This window comes from Bubalus kerabau, chromosome 6, assembly GCF_029407905.1.
Source record: "Bubalus kerabau isolate K-KA32 ecotype Philippines breed swamp buffalo chromosome 6, PCC_UOA_SB_1v2, whole genome shotgun sequence".
NCBI classification, from domain to species: domain Eukaryota; kingdom Metazoa; phylum Chordata; class Mammalia; order Artiodactyla; family Bovidae; genus Bubalus; species Bubalus kerabau.
The window spans coordinates 119,561,281-119,584,369 of record NC_073629.1 but is presented as its reverse complement, the minus strand read 5'-3'; the positions used below and the strand labels follow the sequence as shown (position 1 = coordinate 119,584,369).

Genomic DNA, 23,089 nt, shown 5'->3' with positions numbered 1-23,089 from the left:
TGTGAAATGAATTGGGAAATCCCCACACCCTGTGACAGTTTATAAGCCACGAGAAAGCTCTGCTCCTGAGAGAAGAGGGAGATTCGTTCTGGTACAGCATCTGAGGCCATGGCTGTCTCTGAAGCATCTCTAACAGTTCTTGTGTTTATATCGTGGGGACATGGGGCCTTCTGTCTTGTCAGCTTTCTCAGAAAGGGGAGGCCTTGAGACTCTAACGTTGGTCATCCCGTGAGTGCCTTTAGGAATTGTCTAAGCTCTTGGCACATCATTTTCATCTGTGAAATCAAGCTATAAGAAAACCATGGCATAAACCCCTGCCTTTTCTTCTGATGATACTATTTATTTTGTGACTTTCTGTTTTATAGCCTGTTAGAATAGTGTCAGAGTGCAACCCGAAGCTCTAACAGTCCTTCTTAATAATTCCGAATCTCTAGCCCGCCCAAATGGGCTCACTGTTCCTCTTGTTGACGCCCGTGGGAAGAGTCGTGACCTCAGCGTCTGAGGACTCGTGTGTCTTGGTGAGTCCCTGAACTTTTCACTGTGAGCCTCAGATTTTCACCTGACAAATGTGAGCCTTGTTTCCCCATGGCCATGGTGAGGGTTACAAGAGGGAATTTATGTGAGTTACATCTGACATGTGATAAGGGCTAGGGTCGGGAAGATCCCCTGGAGAAGGAAATGGCAACCCACTCCAGTATCCTGGCCTGGAGGATCCCATGGACAGAGGAGCCTAGTGGGCTACAGGCTGGCTCTGGGGGACCCACCTGCAGGGTGGATAAAGTGTGCCGGGGCAGCCCCTGGACTGTTCTGCAGACACTGCATGTAGAGCTCTGTCTTCATGCCCCTGTCACACACACCCCCTTAACCCTGGTCATGGGCTCACTGGGCAGGTGGCTCCTCCCTCAGCGGTGACAGGCCCCTCAAGAATGTTCTGGACTCCCCCACTCTGCTGCCCCAGCCCCTCTGCCTTCTGTTTGCTCTCCTCCGGAACCCCATTGACACCTCCCCTTGCTGGTACTCCCCCTGGGAGTTTCTGATGTTGTGGGGCTTTATCTTTTCATCCTTTGCCAGATCTCAAGGGGGCCTTGAGGTGACAACTCTCTCCTGTTGAACTGGGAGGCTCCTCCTGCTCTTCACACCCCCAGATCTGTGAAGAGATGCCATGGGTCTGGGGTCTGGCTGGTCAGAGAGACCCATAAACCTTACCAGCCTCTGGTATCCCTTCGTCTTACAAAAGCATCTCTGAAACCAGGCGAAGGACAACCATCTTCCAATGTAGCCAAGGACTGTGGACATCCCTTATGGTTATTAGACTCCTTCGGGAAAGTCCAGGTTATAAAAGCAATCAGATGATTTGAAGATCAACCAGGGGAGGAAACAGGCAGGCTATTCCAGAGCCCCACCTACTCTCAGGGTGTCCAGTCCACAGGAGACCTAGACCCCCGCACAGTGAATGCTTCAGGCTTAAATTAGAGACAGTTTCTGTTCCCCTGCTGTCCGAGGAGACAGGCGCCCACTCCTTGGGTCAAACCCACCCCCAGGCTGACCTCCGTTTTCTCTCCCCAGCTGCCATTGGCCCTCATCTGGCCTGAAGGTTGTTTGTGGCCCTGGATGCCCCACACAGGAGGATGACGGGGAAGAATGTGACCCATGTCAGCGCCTTCATCCTGGTGGGCTTCCCCACGGCCCCCCGGCTGCAGTACCTGCTCTTCCTCCTCTTTCTGCTCACCTACTTCTTCGTGCTGGTGGAGAACCTGGCCATCATCCTCACCGTCTGGGGCAGCCCCTCCCTCCACAGGCCCATGTACTACTTTCTGGGCATCATGTCTTCCCTGGAGATCTGGTACGTGTGTGACATCATCCCCAAGATGCTGGATGGCTTCCTCCTGCAGAGGAGGCGCATCTCCTTCATGGGCTGCATGACCCAGCTCTACTTCTTCAGCTCCCTGGTGTGCACCGAGTGTGTGCTCCTGGCCTCCATGGCCTACGACCGCTACGTGGCCATCTGCCACCCCCTGCGCTACCAAGCCATCATGATCACGGGGCTGTGTGTCCAGTTGGTGGCCTTCTCCTTCATGAGTGGCTTCACCATCTCCGTGATCAAGGTCTACTTTATCTCCAGCGCCACGTTCTGTGGTTCCAACATCCTGAACCACTTCTTCTGTGACATCTCCCCCATCCTCAAACTGGCTTGCACGGACTACTCGACCGCAGAGCTGGTTGACTTCGTCCTGGCCTTCCTCATCCTGGTGTTCCCACTCGTGGCCACTGTGCTGTCCTACGGGCACATCACCCTGGCCGTCCTGCGCATCCCCTCGGCCTCGGGCCGCTGGAGAGCCTTCTCCACCTGCGCTTCTCACCTCACCGTGGTAACCATCTTCTACACAGCCTTGCTTTTCATGTACGTCCGGCCCCAGGCCATTGATTCCCGGAGCTCCAACAAGCTCATCTCTGCTGTTTACACTGTCCTCACCCCAATCATCAACCCCTTGATCTACTGTCTGAGGAACAAAGAGTTCAAGGGCGCCTTGAAAATGGCCCTGGGCTTTGGTCGAGCTTCACTGTAGCAGACATGCTGTGGGCTTTCATTCTGTTCATCTGAAACAGAATCTGAAAATACACCTCTTCTCTTTGAGGACATTTATTAGTAATCATGGAAATGCACTGCATCATTGCAGTGCTTCATTTATTTTAAAATTTACTTTCACATTAGTTTTTCTCCTTCAGCTCATGGATGCTGATACAATAGCTGTGGGGATGATAATGCCATTATTTTCTGCATTTTCAGTTCAATTCAGTTTCTTAGTCACATCCAGCTCTTTGCAAACTCATGAACTGCAGCACGCCAGCCTTCCCTGTCCATCACTAACTCCCAGAGCTTGCTCAAACTCATGTCCATTGAGTCAGTGATGCCATCCAACCATCTCATCCTCTGTTGCACCTTCTCCTCCTGCCTTCAATTTTTCCCAGCATCACAATCTTTTCCAATGAGCCAGCTCTTCACATCAGGTGGCTGAATGACTTCGGCATCAGTCCTTCCAAGGAATATTCAGGACTGATTTCCTTTAGGATGGACTGGTTGGATCTTCTTGCAGTCCAAGGGACTCTCAAGAGTCTTTTCAAGCATCATGGTTCAAAAGCATCAATTCTTTGGCACTCAGCTTTCTTTACAGTCCAACACTCACATCCATACATGACTACTGGATAAACCATAGCTTTGACTAAATGGACATTTGTTGACAAAGTTAGGTCTCTGCATTTTAATATACTGTGTAGGTTGATCATAGCATTTCTTCCAAGGAGCAAGTGTCTTTGAATTTCACAGCTGCAGTCCCCATCCACAGTGATTTTGGAGCTCAAGAAAGTAAAGTCTGTCACTGTTTCCATATCAACTTGCCATGAAGTGATGGGACTGGATGCCATGATCTTCGTTTTTTTAATGTTGAGCTTTACGCCAACTTTGTCACTCTACTCTTTCATTTTCATCAAAAGGCTCTTTAGTTCCTCTTCACCTTGTGCCAAAATGGTGGTGGCATCTGCATATCTGAGGATATTGATATTTCTCCCGGCAATCTTGATTCCAGCTTGTGATTCATCCAGCCTGGAATTTCACATGATGTACTCTGTACAGAAGTTAAATAAGCAGGTGACAATATACAGCCTTGATGTCTATACTCCTTTCCCGATTTGGAACAAGTCTGTTGTTTCATGTCCAGTTCTAACTGTTTCTTCTTGACCTGCATACAGATTACTCAGGAGGCAGGTAAGGTGGTCTGGTACTCCCATCTCTTGAAGAATTTTCCACAGCTTGTTGTGATCTACATACTCAAAGGCCTTGACGTAATCAATAAAGCAGAAGTAGATGTTTTTTCTGAAATTCTCTGCATTTTCTATGATCCAGCAGATTTTGGCAGTTTGATCTCTGGTTCCTCTGCCTTTTCTAACTTCAGCTTGAGCATCTAGAAGATCACGGTTCACATATTGTTGAGGCCTGGCTTGGAGAATTTTGAGAATTACTTTGCTAGTGTGTGAGATGAGTGCAGGTGTACAGTAGTTTGAACATTCTTTGGCATTGCCCTTCTTTGGGATTGGAATGAAAACTGACTTTTTCCAGTCCTGTGGCCACTGCTGAGTTTTCCAAATTTGCTGGCATATTGAGTGCAGCACTTTCACAGCATTAGCTTTTAGGATTTGAAATAGCTCAACTGGAATTCCATCACCTCCACTAACTTTGTTCATAGTGATGCTTCCTAGGCCCATTTTACTTCCCATTTCAGGATGTCTGGCTCTAGGTCAGTGATGACACCATCATGGTTATCTGGGTCATGAAGATCTTTTTTGTATAGTTCTTCTGTGTATTCTTGCCACCTCTTTTTAATATCTTCTGCTTCGTTTAGGTCCATGCCATTTCTGTCCTTTATTTTGCCCACCTTTGCATGAAAATTTTCCTTGATATCTCTAATTTTCTTGAAGAGATCTCTAGTTTTTCCCATTCTGTTATTTTCCTCTATTTCTTTGCATTGATCACTGAGGAAAGATTTCTTATCTCTCCTTGCCATTCTTTGGAACTCTTCATTTAAATGGGTATAGTTTTCCTTTTCTCCTTTGCCTTTAGCTTTTCCTTATTTTATGGCTAGGCAAAGGAAGACTTCCTCATCTTTGAAATTACTCTGCACCTTTCAGGAAACAGCAAAATATATCAGGTCATCTGAGGTTTTCACATCCTAAACAAAGTGCAGTGTTTTAGGGAATGGAGCTCTTGAACTAGGCAGTGAACTGAGCACCAATGTCCACAGAGCAAAGTGTGTCTGGGAATCATCAGGGCCTGTAGATTGTGGTTTAAATGTTAAGGTCCTGTTCCACTCAGGTCCCAGCTAGACTCCACCCCTCTTTCTTCTGTATATAAGCCCCACCCTCACCTATCACTGCTGAGAGAATGAGTTCTCTGACCGCACGAGGTGATCCTGGTTGACCTGTAACACACCCAGGTGCCCAGGCCACTGGAGAGCCATGTGCAGAGACCCTGGCAGCCCTGCATGGTGCCTGGTGGGCAACCCACCAATATTTATTGAAGGAATTCTCCAAGGTACAAACAAGAGGTTCTAGCCATCTGCAGGGAGGAACCAGGAGCCCTAACCCCCCAGCCTCATGCTCCAGGGAGCCCACCAGGTGTCCTGAAGAGGAGCCGGCATCTTAGAAGCAGCATCCTTCAGGGGCAAGGTCACCAAGTTGCCACCTGGGGACCGCAGAGTCAGAATCTTGGGATGTGGGCCCAAGGGAGGTCAGAGCTCTCAAAACATCAGACAGCTTTCCACATGGCTCTGATCGGCTGCAGAGTTCAAACCCTGGTCAGTCATGCAGTTGGGATCAATAAGAGATAATCTGAGGAGCACCCACATGACCAGGGCCAGGTGTGGAAACAGGAGGCAAAGGGGATGGGCCATGGAGACCACGAACGACCTCAGGGCTTTTCAACTGCTCGGTATGGACCACCCCTCTCTGTGGAGGCCCCAGAGATCTGGCTTCCTCCTTGCCTCTGTGTCCTGAGGTCTCTACCCCTTAACCCTCCTGGGTCCTGCACGCATAGAGACATGGACAGGCCCTTTGTCATTCACTCTCTCATTAGGAGTCACGTAAAAAGTCATCAGATTCACACCAGCATGCGGGGATGCCAAGTGAGTGGCTTTCAAAGCCGGTGCCTGGTGCTGCCTGGACCCCCGGCCCATCTCTGCTCTGCACTTGTCCCTTCAGCCACGTGCATTTGCTACCATTTGGTTCCCTTTCTGGTCATCCCTCTGTGCCAGGTCCAAAGTCCATGCCAGATAAACAGGTGAGGGAGACTCAGCCAGCCATGGCAGCCCTCAGGGTCTAGTGAGGGAGACAGGGCCTGAGTGGACCGTGAAACCCCGGCCAGGTGTGGGGTGTGCAGTGTCCCCTCAGAGCCTGAGCAGGGAACAGACCCAGTGGGACCACCTGGGTGCAGGTGGGAGGTCAGAGGGGAGAGGCTCGAGGGATCCCCCATCAGCTGTCCCAAGGGCAGGAAGTGTGTGTCCTGGAGACACTGAGCTGCGGGCACCTGATGTCAGTGGAGGGAGATCCCAGGGGCAGGAGGAGGGCGGCCCTAGGAGCAGAGGTCAGTTACAGCCCCGGATCTCCCTCCGCCGTGTGAAGCAGCTCGTCTGTGTCCGGTCCACCCTTGGCCTGCTCGGTCAGACCCCTTGGCCCCATGTGATTTAGCAGAGGGGGTAGGGCACCTCCTGGACCACCCCTCGTCCTTCTGCTGCACCAGCCAGAGCACAGCTCCGGCTCAGCCGAGGTGACTGCAGGCCATGCACAGAGTCCTGAGAGCCTATCTCCCTCATTGGCAGCTGAGACAGAAACTGTTTCCATCTCCTGGGAACCCCTCAGTGCATGGCCTTCTCTGGTCACAACTAACTGACTCAACCATTTACTCATTCACGCATGTGTAGCCCAAACACTGCCTACGTGCCAGACAGGAGTCAGACAACCGGCGTTTGATGATGAACAAACAGACAAGAACCCAGCCCCATGCAGCTTGCCTTCTGTGATGGGTCGGGAAACACACAACACACACAAGTAGGGTGCTCAGAGGGGTGCTCAGGGGCTCACGCTAAGGAGGGAAAGCCCAGCAGGCCCAGGGGCCAGGAGACAGCCCCCAAGGTTATCTGCGCCCCAGAGCCTGTGATTGTAACCTGAATACTTCAGGATGGAATCAGGGAAGGATGTAGAGATGAAGAGGTCCCTGTGGGCTGTCCAGGGGGAGACACAGACAGCAGAAGAGGACTCCTTGTGACCACAGAGGCAGAGATGGGAGGGATGCGGCCACGGACCAGGGAGCCTGGAGCCGCCGAGGATGGAGAGGCAGAAAGGACCCCCCTCTGGGGCCTGTGGGAGGAGCCTGGAACTCCCACCCCTGATGTGGGACTTTCAGAATCATTTTCTGTTGTATTAAGCCTCCTAGCTTGTGGTACTTTGTTTCTGCGGACCCAGGACACTAATCCCACAGGGAGGACAACAAGACCGTCCTGGGTGGGTGTGGGGAAAAAGTACTTCAGGAAGGACAGTCCAGAGGCAGCAGGAGTCCCAAGTTCGAGGCAGGAGGAGGGGCAGGGCCATCTGAAGAGCATGAGCTGGGGGAAAGGGGAGGGGCCAGGGCAGTGGAGTTAGAGCAGAGGGAAAAGGAGGGTCTGGGTGAGACCAGAGAGGAGACACAGGCTCCCAGTGGTGGCCCAGCCTCCCTACCAGGCCCCGCCTTTGGGACTGGACACTGAGAAGGTTCTGAGCTGGGAGGACCAGGGACTGACCCTGTCCCATCGGTCCTGTGACTCTGTGCGGTCAGCACATGGCCAGCTGAGCCTCTGGCTTTGGCCTGCACCCCTCCTCACAGCAGCCTGCTGTCCCTCCCCACCACCCTCCTGTGGACGGAGGTGTGGGACCAAGGCCCAACTCAGGGACAGCGGCTCCTCAGGCTGGCCCAGGACGCGGCCACCAAGCTGTATGGAGTGAAACGGGGGCCACAAGGTGGACACGCAGACCTGCCCTCAGCTGGTCCCAGAGGCATGAGGACCCACTAATTGGCCTGTGGGCAGTGTTGCCTGCCTGGCAGGGTAATTGGGCCCTGGAGTCCTTGAGCTCCAACTGAAAAAGCCAAGACTACTGTGCCTCCCAGCCACCCAGGCAGTGCTCCTCACCAGAGCGAGTCCCAGTCACACTGGTCCCCCTGGCTTGCCTGCGAGTCATTGCACACCAGGAGAAGCCACTCACAGAGAAGACCAGAGTACCCCAGGTGGGATCCAGCACCTTCCATGTTGATGTCTGTTGTTTTACTGTGATTCTAGAGCATGGTGTGTACACTGCATCCTGGCTAGCAATTTTCTGTGTGTGTGTGAGAGAGAGAGAGAGAGACTCCACCAGCCATGCCTGCCCCCTCACAACAGCCAATCTGTGGCAGGGGCTGTGCAGGACTCCCCTCTGCAGTCCCATCTGCTCCAGAAATGGCCCTCACACCTGTAGGCCCTGTGCCGACTACATACCTGTGGGCCCTGTGCTGAGCCCATTTCTGACATCACCCCCAGCCTCACCAGCAGCCTCACATGGACTGGGCAGACCAAGGGCACTTGTCCCCACGCTGGCTCAGGTGCCGTCCAGGTGTTCCCAGGTGTGGGGGAAGCGGCTGCAGGCTGCCAGTGCCGGTGGAGTCAGGGAGACCCTGCTCTAAGACCAAGTCTCTAAGACCCCCCACAGGCACATAAATCCATCCTTCCTGGGAAGGGAATCTTCCTTTGCCCCTCTCAGGTTTTCCCAAAGGACCCAAAAGAGTTTGCATTTGCTGGCCTGGTGAGAGCCTTCTTTCTGCAGCTGCTGGAGAACTTGTTTCGGAGCAGAGAACCCCAGGCTCCCTACTGCTCTTGGACTTCAAGCAGGGACCAGGCAGGGGTGGGGGGGCAATCACGCCAAAAATGCAGGCTGTCTGAAAACCATGTGTGACCCTGGAATGGAATAGGGCCATGAGAGGGACACAAGACCAAATCCCAGCAGGGCTGGGGTCTGGTTGGCGGCAGGGCACTGGGGTTAAGCCAGAGAGCAGAGGAGCTCCAGTGCTGTGAGATGTGCCCTCAGAGCGGCGGGGACGTCACTGTGGGATCCCTCTGCACCATCTTTGCAGCTTGTCTAAAATTTTCCCAAACAAAAGTTTGCTGCAAAAGAAAACACAGCCATTGTGCTAAGTGCAGGGAAAGGAGGATGAGCTCCAGTTGTCCTGAATTTCTAAGTAAACACAGTTTTTCACTGAACCAGACAATCTAGTATGAATTATCCAACGCACTGGTGATCAGTTGTTCAGTGGCTAAGTCATGTCCGACTCTTTGTGACCCCATAGACTTCAGCATGCCAGGCTTCCCTGTCCTTCACCATCTCCCAAAGTTTGTTCTAACTCATGTCTATTGAGTCAGTGATGCCATCCAAGCATTGCATCCTTTGTCATCCCCTTCACCCCTCTATCTTTCCCTGCATCAGAGTCTTTCCAATGAGTCAGCACTTCCCACAAGGTCGCCAAAGTATTGGACCTTAGCTTCAGCATCAGTTCTTTCAATGAATATTTAGGCTTAATTTCCTTTACAATTGACTGGTTTCATCTTGCTGTCCAAGGGACTCAAGCGTATTCTCCAACTCCTCAGTTCAAAAGCATCAATTCTTCAGTGCTCAGGCTTTTTTATGGTCCATCCCTCACATCGGTACATGATGACTGCAATAACCATAGGTCTGACCACATGGACTTTTGTTGACAAATGATGTCTCTGCTTTTTAATATGTTGTCTTAGGTACCTGACTGGGTCTAAAGTCAAACTGATATAGACAAAGTGAGGGAGAAAAGTATGTGTGTAATAGCAGTTTGGTGAAACACAGGAGCCTTTACAAGGGAAGGGAATCTGAAGAAATGGCCCCGCCTAGAGTCTGATGCTGTGTGATGTGGACAGTCATGGACCACGAGGCTCAGGGACTACTCAGGGAAAGTGCTGAGCCTCAGCCAGGCCTGTCTGGCTCCTTCTCAGCATCTGATTGTCCTCAGAAGTGAGGATGCTCCTCTCCTCTGGGTGCAGGAAGAGCTCCTCTCATGGGAGTGTCTTATGACCTGATCCAGGGGAGATGGTGGTGGGGTGGTTCAGGATGACCCTCCTCTCTCTGCCACTTCTCAAACTCCTTCCACTTCGAATAGTCATTGTACCAGGGAGCCGTGTTCTGGGCTGTGCACACTCAACCCATGTATGTAGCGTGGTTTCCTCGGTTTTATTGCCACCTTTGCACGTCTCTGGGTACTCTGCCTCCTCATCTGGAACACAAACGCCATCAGGAACAGGACAGTTGCCTCTACGGCCCTGCCCCCAGCATGTGTTCAAGAAAGATGTCTCAAAGAAAAGGAAAATAGGATAGCAAGGAGGAGGAAAGAAACGTGTGGGATCTGACCTCATGAGAGCCAACCTGGTGAGACAGAGGCCTCTTCCAAGATGGAGACAGAGGCCAGGAAAGCCTGGTGAGTCCGGGGCTCCCATGTTAGTGCTTCCCCAGCGACGCTGTGTCTTCTCACAGGCTCACTGTGTCCTTTGGGCACATCGGTTCTCATATTAGGAAGTCATTATGTGCAAATCGAGATGTTATTGTTGTTCAGTCATTAAGTCACGTCCGACTGTTAGAGACCCCATCGATTGCAGCGCAGCTGGCTTCCCTGCCCTTCATAATCTCCTGGAGTTTGCTCAAACTCATGTCCATTGAGTTGGTGTTGCTATCTAACCATCTCATCCTCTGTTGCTCCCTTCTCCTCTTGCCCTCAATTTTTCCCAGCATCAGGGGCTTTTCCGTGATGTATGCCTGGAATTGTTCTTCACCACATACCCTCTGCCTGGGTCCCCTGCACCCAGCATGGTTGCGGGGTGGTGGAGCATCCAGGCAGAATAAAAACCCACACCTGCTGGGTGTCCAGGTGCTGCACATCCATCACCTCCTACAGCATGGCAGGGAGGTGGACACACCGCTGTGTTTCTGAGTCAAAGACTCGGGGGCCTGAGGTTGGGCAAGAGCCCCAGGTGCCGTCCAGGGAAGGCAAGTGGGTAACAGGTTCAGACAGGGCCCGAGGCTGCTCTGCTGGAGCAGAGAGGAGAAGGGGCACCTCATGAGGCAGAGGGGAGCTCAGCAGATGAGCAAGGAGCAGGACGGATGGGAGGGTGGTGGGAACCAGGGGTCCACACTCAGGGGGGCAGGAAGGCAGTGGTCTTGCAGCTCAGAGCCTCCTTTCCTGTGGTGCCACCAGGTGAGTCCGGCTCCGTGAGAAGACCCTCTGCCCTCAGGCCAGTCTTCGTCTTGGGTGTTTGTCAGAAGTGGTCTCCTTAGCTCCCCTCCACATGCCACTGGCTCTGCCCTCCCATACATCTGCCTCCTTACCATAGGCACCCCCTGCCTGCCTCCCCTGGGACAGTCTGCCCTTCATGTCCTGCCTAGATGACCTGGGGAGACAGCCCGGGGGCCAGCGGCTGCCAGGCCCTCAGCCCCTACCCATCCTGTGATCTCCTGAAGCCTGCAGTCCTTTCCTGGAACCTTCTCCACCCTCCCCCAGCCCTACAAGCTCAGTTGGGGTTCTTCCCTTTTGGCTGGTGGCCCTGACTTCCTACAGGTCCCTTTCTTCCTGCTCAGCATCAATGGAACAGATCTGAAGGAAGCTTCCAGGCCTGACGATTGCTCCCTCCTTCCCATCTGGGAAGAGACCAGTGCTGGCCACACCCCTCCTGACCCCAACTTCCCACCCACTGCCCCAACCCCTCACTCCCCCATGCCCACAGTCTGCACTGGCCAGGAAAGGCAGCCAAGACTTCCTGTGTGTGTGTGTGTGTGTGTGTGTGTATGGGTGTGAGACTGTGAGTGTAGTTGTGCTGTATGAATGTGTCAATGTGTATCTGTGTGTGAAAATATGGGTGTGAGACTGTAGATGTGTGTACAAATGTGACAGTGTATCTGTGGGTGTATGTATATGGGTTGAGACTGAGTGTAGGTGTTGTATGAATATGTCAGTGTGTATTTGTGTGTGTGTGTATGTATGGATGTGAGACTCTGAGTGTAGGTGTGCTATATGAGCGTGTCAGTGTGTACCTGTGTGTCTGTATGGGTGTGAGACTGAGTGTAAGAAAGTTGTATGAATGTGTCAGTGTGTATCTGTACATGTATGTGAATATATGAGTGTGAGACTGTAGGTGTGCGTATGAATGTGTCAGTGTGCATCTGTGTGTGTATGCATATAGGGTGAGGCTGTGAATGTAGGTGTGTTGTATGAACGTTTTAGTGTGTATCTGTGTGTGAGTGTGTACATAGGGTATGAGACTGTGAATATAGGTGTGTTGTATTAATGTATCAGTGTGCATCTGTGTGTCTGTGAGTATGTATGGGTGTGAGACCATGAGTGTATTGTGTGTGTGTGTACATATGGGTGTGAGACTGTAGGTGTGTTGTATGAATGTGTCACTGTGTATCTGTGTGTGTGTGTGTGTTTGGGTGCGAGACTGTGAGTGTAGGCATGCTCTATGAACATGTCAGTGTGTGTCTTTGTGTGTATGTGTATGTATGGGTGTGAGACTGTGAATGTAGGTGTGTTGTATGAATGTGTGACTGTGTATTTGTGTGTGTGTGTGTGGCTTGAGACTGTGGTTGTAGGTGTGTTGTATGAACATTTCAGTGTGTATCTGTGTGTGAGTGTGTACATACAGGTGTCAGACTGTGAGTATAGGTGTATGAATGTGTCACTTTGTATCTGTGTACATACAGGTGTGAGACTGTGATTATAGGCATGCTCTATGAACATGTCAGTGTGTATCTTTGTGTGTATGTATATGTATGGGTGTGAGACTGTGAGTGTAGGTGTGCTGTATGAATGCATCAGTGTGTATTGTGTGTGTGTGTACATATGGGTGTGAGGCTGTAGGTGTGTTGCATGAATGTGTCACTGTGTATCTGTGTGTATGTCTGTGTGTGTTTGGGTGTGAGACTGTGAGTGTAGGCATGCTCTATGAACATGTCAGTGTGTGTCTTTGTGTGTATGTGTATGTATGGATGTGAGACTGTGAGTGTAGGTGTGTTGTAGGAATGTGTCAGTGTATATCTGTGTGTGTGTATGTATGGGGGTGAGACTGTGAATGTAGGTGTGTTGTATGAATGTGTGACTGCATATTTGTGTATGTGTGGTTTGAGACTGTGGTTGTAGGTGTGTTGTATGAACATGTCAGTGTGTATCTATATGTCTGTACACATGGCTGTGAGACTGTAGATGTGTTGTATGCACAAGTCAGTGTGTATCTCTGTGTGTACATGGCTGTGAGATTGTGAGTGTAGGTGTGTTGTATGAATGCATCAGTGTGTGTCTGTGTATGTATGGGTGTGACAATCTGAGTTTAGGTGTGCTGTATGAATGTGTGACCGCATATTTGTGTGTATGTACAGTTTGAGACTCTGGGTGGAGGTGTGTTGTATGAATGTATCAGTGTGTACTGGTGTGTGTGTATGTATGGGTGTGAGACTGAGTGTAGGTGTACTGGATGAACGTGTCAGTGTGTATCTGTGTGTGTGTGTATGTATGGGTGTGAGAATGTGAGTGTATGTGTGATGCATGCATGTGTGAGTGTGTGGGTATGACCATGGGTGGGGGCATGGGTTGAGGGTGGGAGCGGCAGGTCACACCACCAGAGACCTGGAGACCCTCGCTCACCTGCAGCAGCTTCTCAGGCCTTGACAGCACTTCCCTCTGGGGAGGGGCGGGCATGACCACAGTCACACCCAACTTGCCTTCCCTGTGCACCTTTCTGCACCAGGGCAGGGCACCACAGAAGTGGAAGAGCAGCTGCCATGCATAAAACTTGGGAAAAATGAAGTTCAATAAGCTTTCGTCATGGTTGGTCCTGATGCAGGTGGTGGAGGCAGTGGATGCTAGTGGTGGCTGAGGAATCCAGGCTCATGTTCTCTTGTAAAACATGCCCCGCAGCCAAAGACGGGGCCGATACACCCATCCTGGGTCCCAGACACACATCCCGAAGGGCCGTGCAAAGGGTCTCCTCTCTTAAGTCCTAAACAACTACTCCTTGCATGTCCACTCTCCCTAGATGTCCTCTGAATTTACCTCTAAATGTATGCAGGGCTTTTCTAATGCAAAACATGGAAATACTGTATCATTGCTCCCCTGCTGTCTGAGGAACCAGGCACCACCTCCTTGGATCAAAACCCACCCCCAGGCTGACCTCTGCTTTCTTTCCCCAGCCGTCCTTGGCCCTCATCTGGCCTGAAGGTTGTTTGTGGCCCTGGGTGCCCCGCACAAGAGGATGAGGGGCAAGAATGTGACCCAGGTCAGCACCTTCATCCTGGTGGGCTTCCCCACGGCCCCCTGGCTGCAGTACCTGCTCTTCCTCCTCTTCCTGCTCACCTACCTCTTCATGCTGGTGGAGAACCTGGCCATCATCCTCACCATCTGGGGCAGCCCCTCCCTCCACAGGCCCATGTACTACTTTCTGGGCTCCATGTCTTTCTTGGAGATGTGGTATGAGTCTGACATCATCCCCAAGATGCTGGATGGCTTCCTCCTGCAGAGGAGGCGCATCTCCTTCGTAGGCTGCATGACCCAGCTCTACTTCTTCAGCTCCCTGGTGTGCACTGAGTGTGTGCTCCTGGCCTCCATGGCCTACGACCGCTACGTGGCCATCTGCCACCCCCTGCGCTACCAAGCCATCATGACCACGGGGCTGTGTGTCCAGTTGGTGGCCTTCTCCTTCATGAGTGGCTTCACCATCTCCGTGATCAAGGTCTACTTTATCTCCAGCGCCACGTTCTGTGGTTCCAACATCCTGAACCACTTCTTCTGTGACATCTCCCCCATCCTCAAACTGGCCTGCACGGACTACTCGACCGCAGAGCTGGTTGACTTCGTCCTGGCCTTCCTCATCCTGGTGTTCCCACTCGTGGCCACTGTGCTGTCCTACGGGCACATCACCCTGGCCGTCCTGCGCATCCCCTCGGCCTCGGGCCGCTGGAGAGCCTTCTCCACCTGCGCTTCTCACCTCACCGTGGTCACCTTCTTCTACACGGCCATGATCTTCATGTACGTCCGGCCCCAGGCCATTGATTCCCGGAGCTCCAACAAGCTCATCTCTGCTGTTTACACTGTCCTCACCCCAATCATCAACCCCTTGATCTACTGTCTGAGGAACAAAGAGTTCAAGGGTGCCTTGAAAAGGCTCTGGTCTTAGGCCAGGTTTCAAAGCAGCACAGTTTTTCTATAATCTAATTTATGATGGTAATAACATCTTATCTTCCACTTGAGAATTGTTTGCCTATTCCAACATCATGAAGATATTCTCCTGTGTAACTCCAGAAGCTTTGCTGTTTCATCTTTGTCTCGATTTATAGTCCATCAGAAAATGATTTTTATTTACAGTACGAGATCTGGGTTAGCATTAATTCTTTTCTATATGCATATGAAATTGACCAGAACCCACTCTTTGTTGAAAAGACAACACTTTGCCCTCTGCAAAATCACCCTTTCCATAAACCAAATATCTATCTATTCTCATCTCTTTTTGGACTCATTTTGTCCCATGGTCTGTTTGTCTATTCATGTGTATTATGCTCTTGATGTCAAGCCCAAGAATTCTTTCCCTAATCCGAAGTCCTGAAGGTTTTATCCTATGACTTTTTTTCTAAGGGCTTCATAGCTTTGCCCCTACAATGAAGGGCCATGATCCACTGTGAGTCAGTTTTGTATAAGGTGTGACGGGCATACTAAGGTTTGTTGTCCATGGACGTCTAGCTGCTGTGATGCCATTTGCTCAAAAGCTGTCATTCCTTTGCTGAGCTGCACTGCATCTTTGGAAAGCACCAGTTGACAACACTGGTGCAGATTTATTTCCGATCTCTGTCAGTCCTGTCGGGACCACGTGGTCTTGATTAACATAGATGCAGAGTAAATCCTCAACAGTGGAGGAATGATCCCTCCCACTTCACTCTTCCTTTTCCAAATGGCTGTTGCTCTTCTAGGGCTTGGACAAGTGAATTTTATTACAAGCTCGTCTACATCAATAAAAACGTTGTTGATATTTTGACAGGACTTGCGTTAAACTTACAGATCAGTTGGGGGAGAATTCTCATTGTTTCTCTGTTGAGTCTTCTCATGTTGTGTAGCTTTCAGCATACATATCCTGTATGTTTTGCTAGATTTATATGTCTTTGCTAGATTTATACCTAAGTATTACATTTTTAGAGCAATCATAAGTGGCATTGCATTCTTTTTGTTTCCCCTTGTTTTTCTGTTAGTATATAGAAATGCAGTTAATTTTCATGTTGATTTTGTAACCTGAAATCTTGCTGAATTCACTTATGATTTTTTTGTAGGAGTTTTTTGTAGGTTGCTTTGAGTTTTCTACATAAACAATACATGTTACCTATGTATACAGATAGTCTTGCTTCTTCCTTTCCAATCTTTATGCCTTGAAAGTGAAAGTGTTAGTCATTCAACTGTGTTCGACTCTTTGGGACCCCATGGACTGTAATCCACCAGGCTCCTCTGTCGTGCATGTGATTCTTCAGGCAAGAATACTGGAGTGGTTTGCCATTTCCTCCTCCAGGGAATCTTTCCGACCCAAGGATCGATCCTATGTCTCCTGCATTGGCAGGTGGATTAACACTGAGCCGCCAAGGAAGCCTGCAGATATTGTAGTCTGTTTCTTATTTTAGAAAGATTAGAAGGAAAGCATCAGTCTTTCACTATCAAGTATGTTTGCTATAGGTTTTTATAGATATTTTTTATCAAGTAATTAGTAAATTGTTGCACCTTATGTGATTTCAGAATAATGCAGCTATAATATTTTTGTTACAATAAGTCCCCTACATACAAACATTCAAGTTGCAAACTCTCAACGATTTGTGTGTCCAATCACACAAGTAGAACTGTACACAAAGGTTGCAGCAGCTATTCAGAATGCAATCCAATGTTACCATGTCATCTATGAAGAGAAAAAAAGAGGTACTATCCAGACATCATTGGATCATTTTTTTCCAAGAGGCTGGATAGAACTGAATCCAGGAAGGAACCATAACCTGTGTCATCCGTGTCACGTGTGAGTGAAGCAGCAGCTCACCCTCCATCTCCTGTTGCTGACGATCCTCCAGTTCTACCGTCTCCCGCCTCCTCTCTCTCCTCCAGTCAGTAACTCTTCTAGCCTGTTGAATCCATGCCAGCCCTTGTGTGCCAGCTGCTGGTATGTACTACCGCACTTTTCAAGGCACTGTGTGTGCTGTAAGGTTAGACATGCTTTTTGTTTGCTTGTTTTTTATATATTGTGAAAAGTATTATAAAGCTATTACAATACAGTATTAGTCAATTGTGTTAGTTGGGTATCTAGGCTCCCCTGGTTGGATCTAGAAATGTCTTAGGACTCAGAACAGAACTCATTCAAGTGCAGAGGCCTTAATGTATTGTTGTTTTCAAAGTACCTCACACTGATCCAGAAAATCCAACTTTCTCTCTCGTAAGCTAATATTGAACTCCTGCTCATTTGGTTTCACTGCTGTAGTTAAGTGATTATACAATTGCTCCAACTGAAGCTGGACAGATAGGCTAGAGACTCATAAATGGAGCTCCTTTGGAAGGGACATCCCCAAGCACACTGCTTCCTCTCCTTGTTTCTGGATACCGAATGGCAGCTCCTGGTCGTGGCTGGCTGTCCAGATCCCAGAACAAATATTCACGTGAACCACTTTACTATTAGGGACATCGAACATATCATTTATTTCTGTGCATCAACAGCTCAACTTACTCTAGACACAAGAGTATTTCTGTGTAACTGAGTAAGGTTTGGTTTTAAAAAAGTAGTTGGGGAAACATTATATATAACAAACCATGCTTACTACAATATTCATCATAAACATTAGGGTTAAGAGCCGTGAGGAGGTCTGCCCCTGTGGACACCATCTCCTACTCACGATACATAGTTGGACGCAGGAACCAGGGAGAAGAGGAGACCAGGCCTGGAAAGACCCTTGACAGAAAAGCAGTTCCCAAAACAGAGTGGTGGGTGTGGGGCCAAGGAGACTGACCATGTGATTCCATTTGGGGGAGTTGTTTCCAGCTGGCCCCAGTGGTAAAGAATCTGCCTGCTAATGCAGGAGATGAGGGTTCAATGCCTGGGTCAGGAAGATCTCCTGGAGCTGGAAATGGCAAACAGCTCTAGTATGCTTGCCTGGAAAATCCCTTGGACAGAGGAGCCTGGCAGGCTACAGTGCATGGTTTAGCAAAGAGTCGGACATGATTGTGTCTGTGTTTGCATGCACGTGTGTGCAAACATGCGCGCGTGCGCACACACACACGTGCTGTTTGAGAAAACTTAGTACAGTGATACCTCAGGAGAGTGATATTTAACGTAAGGTTATTTTGCTTTCCACTGAGATCTCGCTGTCTTTTTCACTATGCCATCAGAACAAAGTTTATAAACACAGAACTTGGTCTTGGGAAGTGATAAGAAGGATGTGTGCTTGCTTGGGTGAAGCAGGAAAGACAACCAAGTGCTGGAGCGACTATGCAAATTGGCTAGTGGCACAAGGCCACAGAACCTGACAGGGAGGCATCCCCACCCCCCACCCCCCCGCACCCCCAACTTCTCAGACATACTGGCAAGGACATGGGGCTTTCTAGACACCACAATGTGGAGCCAGCACCTGGGTAGTAAGCGCTGACTCCACCGGGCCAGATGGCTTGGGGCTACCTGGTCACACCTGGTCATCTAACTGTGTTTGAGGCACACCTGTGCTGTGTGAGGAGTCTGCTTGGGGCTGAGGGCACAGTGGTGCAGGATCTGGACACGGCCGTTGCTCCCGGACAACGTATAGAGCCGTGTTTCTCTGAATGTGGGTCATTCACATCAGAACTAGCTGGAAGCTTACTAAACAGATTTTAGAGCCCATCCCAGATCTTCTAAATCAGACCCTCCGGCATTGGGGGCTGCTGCTGCTGCTGCTGCTAAGTCACTTCAGTCGTGTCCGACTCTGTGTGACCCCATAGACGGCAGCCCACCAGGCTCTGGGGATCTGGATTTTGGACAAGCAGTTCTCTTACTGGAGACACATCCATTGAAAGGACATTTGTTGTGACAACTCCATGACCATTCTGAAAAGTTGAAAACCGAATGACTGTTAAACAACACTTAGGGTATTAAAAACAATACGCCTGAGGAGGAGGAGGTGGAGGAGGGTGAGGCTTGTGAGACCTTTTCAAATGGCGGCAAGTGTAGTAGGAAAGAAATCACCTCAAGCGCCGTGGGCCGGGAAGGGCGATCCTGTTTCCGATCCCTCGTTGAGAGCCTCTCTGAGGATCACGCTTGTCCGGCGTCCGCTCTCACACCGGCCCTCCTTTCACCCCCCGACCGCCCTCCTGGCCTCCGGTGGTTTGTGAGCTGCGGAGACACTTCCAAGATGACTCTGAAGTCCGCCCTGCAGCCCTGGGGAGTCGGGAGGGTGGGGTGCGCCCAAGACGCGGATGAGGCGCGGTAGTCACTACCCGGCCCGGGGCGGCTCCAACTCCCCACACTGCGCCACCACAAAACCCGCGGCGGGCGGGCCTCCCTTTAAGATCCAGGCGGCGAGAGGACCGTCCCTCAGAATCCAGGCGGCGGTCAAGCCTCCCCTGGGAACCTGGGCGACAGGAAGACAACCCCTCAGAACTCACCCCTCAGAACTCGGGCTGCGGGGAGGCCCTAAGACGCCGGGACGAGGCGGACGCAAAGGGACACCCCTGGCGGACCAGCCCGGGACTGCGCGCTGTGCGCCTGCGCACTCCGCCGGAACATTCCCGTCAGGCGCGGCGCGGACACCCCAGCCGTGACGTCACGGCGGCGCGCCGGCAGGGGGAGAGGACCCTGTCGCGACCGCGTCCCCTCGGGTCCTTGATCCGGTGCAGACAGCGGAGCCATGGCCTTGAGGCTGCTGAGACTTGTCCCCGCGTCCGTGGCTTCGCGGGGCCTCGCGGCGGTCGCCCCGCGCGTGGTGAGCCGGCGGCGGGGCGGGGGACGGGGGGGAACCTGTTTTGTCCTCCTGGCGCCGCCCCTTCCTCACCTCCCCGGGCTTCCCAGGGCCCTTCCTGACGGTGGATCCCACTGTCCTCTGAAGTGTCTGGTCGTGCATTGTGAGGGCAGAGCTTGAAAGAGCCGCCAGCTTTTTCAGGCCATTTTCTCTCAGCTCCAAGTAGAACGTGGGGCTCGGAGGTGAATGGGCTGCCTGGCCGCCCGGCAGGGGGAAGCCAGGATACAGTGGTTGTGGGGTGGGCAAGTGAACAGGTGTGTTGAGCCGGGGCCGGGGGCGCGCGCGCTCATTCACTCGTTAACTCCTGAGGCGGCGCTGTCAATGGCCGGTAAGGGGTGAGTGACGGAGAGCAGAAATGGCAGAAGGCGTTCAGGTCAGATCTGGAAGCATTAGGAGACCTTATGGAATGACACTGTTCGCAGAGCCAGCAAGACAAGCAAAAGGAGTTGTGTCAGGAAAACCATTTTATGACAGTGACTGTATCTTAGCTTCTGTGGCTCCTAGTGACTGGAGGAACGTTGGTGGCAAATTGTAGAGACTTGACCTCTGTGCTTAGGATTTTGATGAGCAAAGGTTATTGAACAGAACAGTGCAGTGGTCTTATTAAAAAGTCATATGAATGTCTTTAGGAGATAATTCGGGCTGCAAAAGAGAAGAAAAAGAGAGAGATAATTGTGTTTAACACCCAGTATACTTCCCTGCATTAGTGGAAGTGAGAGCCCCAGGATAGAGGGGGTACTACTCTGCTGCGGGGTGCTCACTAGATGGACCCATCTGTGACTCTGTCCATCCTGAACATCACTCCCTGCAGGGAATATAGATGGACTTCAGTAGGTCCAGAGAAAAATGAATAGGATGCAAAGGGTATGCAGCTTGTTATTAGGTTGGTGCAAAAGTAATTTCATTTCACATTATTGAAATACATTCTTAAATGTGGTTATGTTATACATCATTTTAATGCACATTTCTCACTTTATGTTTTTTTGCTAATAACATTACTTCTTGTGTATTTTACATTTATTTTAGACTAGGGAAATGATGTTAGACAAAAAGAAAATTTGAGTGATTTTTTTTTTTTTTTTTTGGAGTTCAAAATGGGTCATAAAGCAGTGGAGACAACTTGCAACATCAACGCATTTGGCCCAGGAACTGCTAATGAACGTACAGTGCAGTGATGGTTCAAGAAGTTGCAAAGGAGACAAGAGCCTTGAAGACGAGCTCAGTGGCTAGCCATCGGAAGTTCAGTTCAGTCACTCAGTCGTGTCTGACTCTTTGCGACCCCTTGAATCGCAGCACGCCAGGCCTCCCTGTCCATCACCAACTCCCAGAATTCACTTAGACTCACGTCCATCGAGTCAGTGATGCCATCCAGCCGTCTTATCCTCTGTCGTCCCCTTCTCCTCCTGCCCCCAGTCCCTCCCAGCATCAGGGTCTTTTCCAGTGAGTCAACTCTTCGCATCAGGTGGCCAGAGTATTGGAGTTTCAGCTTCAGCATCAGTCCTTCCAATGAACACCCAGGACTGATCTCCTTTAGGATGGACTGGTTAGATGTCCTTGCAGTCCAAGGGACTCTCAAGAGCCTTCTCCAACACCACAGTTCAAAAGCATCAATTCTTCAGTGCTCAGCTTTCTTCACAGTCCAACTCTGACATCCATACATGACCACTGGTAAAACCATAGCCTTGACTAGATGGACCTTTGTTGGCAAAGTAATATCTCTGCTTTTCAATATGCTATCTAGGTTGGTCATAACTTTCCTTCTAAGGAGTAAGCGTCTTTTAATTTCATGGCTGCAATTGACAGTGACCAATTGAGAGGATCATCAAAGCTGATCCTCTCACAACTACACGAGAAGTTGCTGAAGAACTCAGCATCGAACATTCTGTGGTGGTTTGACATTTGAAGCCAATTGGAAAGGGGAAAAAGGTCAGAAAGTGGGTGCCTTATGAGCTGACTGAAAATCAAAAAAAATTGTTGTTTTGAAGTGTCATCTTTTATTCTGTGCAATAACAATGAACCATTTCCCTAACTAATTGTGACGTGTGACAAAAAGTAGATTTTTTATAACAATCTGCAATGACCAGCTCAGTGGTTGTACTGAAAAGAAGCTCCAAAGCACTTCCCAAAGCCAAGCTTTCACCAAAAAAACGTCATGGTCGCTGTTTGGCGGTCTGCTGCCCGTCTGATCCACTACAGATTTCTGAATCCTGGCGAAACCATCACATCTGAGAAGTATGCTCAGCAAATGGATGAGATGCACAGTGGACTGCAGCACCCGCATCCAGCACTGGGGAGCAGAGTGGGCTCAGTTCTTCACGACAACGCCTGGCTGCACGTTGCACAACCAACACTTTAGAAGTTGAACGAATTGGGCTATGAAGTTTTGCCTCATCCACCATATACACCTGACCTCTCGCCAACCAACTACCGCTTCTTCAAGCACCTTGATGACTTTTTGCAGGGAAAACACTTCCCCAACCAGCAAGAGGCAGAAAATGCTTTCCAAGAGTTCACTGAATCCCAAAACATGGATTTTTTAACCTATAGGAATAAACAAACTTATTTATTGTTGGCAGAAACATGTTGATTGTAATGGTTCCTATTTTGATTAACAAAGATGTGTTTGAGCCTAGTTATAATCGTTTAAAAAAATTCACTGTCCAAAACCGCACTTACTTTTTCATCCACCTAATAATTGAGGAATAATTGAAGACATTGGAAATGTGTTATGAAAGATCATTATTCCATGTGATTCCACAGAGCAGAAAAATGAGACTGAGGATAGGAAATTACAGAAAGACTATCATAAATGTAAAAAAGCACGTTGGAAAGATTTTGGAGTCAGAGTGACTGATAGCTGTCTACGATGTTGCTGTGCACCCGCTCCGGGCCACAGCTTGTGGTGTCTTCAGGTTGGGGACACGGAGAAGTAACAGTTTGCACATGGCTCAGAGGTAGTCTGGAGGAGTGAGTGAGTGAGTCTCAGTTGTGTCCGACTCTTTGTGACCCCATGGACTATACAGTCCATGGCATTCTCCAGGCCAGAATACTGGAGTCGACAGCCTTTCCCTTCTCCAGGGGCAAGAGTGGTTGATTTCCAGGATGCAAGGTACCAATGTGATTAACCCCCTCACTCGTCTCCTCTGCTGCTCTTTCCCCATCCAGTCCCCTTGGCACCAGCTACTGGCCTTGCTGACCCTTGCAGTGCTGTAGCCTCAGGGCATTGGCGCTCACTGTTCCTCTGCCCAGATGTCCATGTGGCCAGTTCCCTTACTGTCTTCCAGTCTTTCTTCAGACATCAATCTCTAAGGGTTCTGTGACCATCCGTTTTAACTTACATCCCATCCCATGCACTGTGCTCCCTCTGCACCACTCACTCTATAATTTCTTTTTGCTTTGTTATCCTGTGGGATCTTTTTGAGTCACTGCCGTATCCCCATATCCTGTCTAGGAAAAGGACAGGATGGTATGGGAA

General features: G+C 50.2%; 3 protein-coding genes and 1 long non-coding RNA gene across 6 annotated transcripts in view; 3 read left to right on the top strand and 1 right to left on the bottom strand.

Moving 5' to 3' along the window:
* The first annotated feature begins 1,628 nt into the window (after positions 1 to 1,628).
* Positions 1,629 to 2,567, top strand: LOC129656347 (olfactory receptor 6B2-like). The gene has a single exon (XM_055587043.1). It carries the CDS (start codon positions 1,629 to 1,631, stop codon positions 2,565 to 2,567), a length of 939 nt encoding a protein of 312 aa, XP_055443018.1.
* Positions 2,568 to 13,775: 11,208 nt separating this feature from the next.
* On the top strand, positions 13,776 to 14,792 carry LOC129655774 (olfactory receptor 6B2). The gene has a single exon (XM_055586617.1). The coding sequence runs from the start codon at positions 13,872 to 13,874 to the stop codon at positions 14,790 to 14,792; it is 921 nt and encodes a 306-aa protein (XP_055442592.1). The 5' UTR covers positions 13,776 to 13,871.
* Positions 14,793 to 18,659: 3,867 nt separating this feature from the next.
* Positions 18,660 to 19,388, bottom strand: LOC129655775 (uncharacterized). 2 transcript variants are annotated; one of them, XR_008716120.1, is made up of 3 exons: positions 19,262 to 19,388; positions 18,843 to 19,034; positions 18,660 to 18,703 (listed from the first exon to the last, which is right to left on the bottom strand). It is a non-coding gene; the product is annotated as an uncharacterized LOC129655775 (long non-coding RNA). The 2 variants fall into 2 exon arrangements; XR_008716119.1 differs by having other exon boundaries at positions 18,843 to 19,328.
* Positions 19,389 to 19,397: 9 nt separating this feature from the next.
* NDUFA10 (NADH:ubiquinone oxidoreductase subunit A10) overlaps positions 19,398 to 23,089 on the top strand; it is a 40,826-nt gene continuing 37,134 nt past the window's right edge. Inside the window, exon 1 of one of the 2 annotated variants that reach the window (XM_055586616.1) lies at positions 19,398 to 19,578. In XM_055586616.1, coding sequence (XP_055442591.1) covers positions 19,504 to 19,578 — 75 coding nt within the window. In that variant the 5' untranslated portion in view covers positions 19,398 to 19,503. The remainder of the gene's footprint in view (positions 19,579 to 23,089) is intronic. The other variant, XM_055586615.1, reaches the window with a different exon arrangement.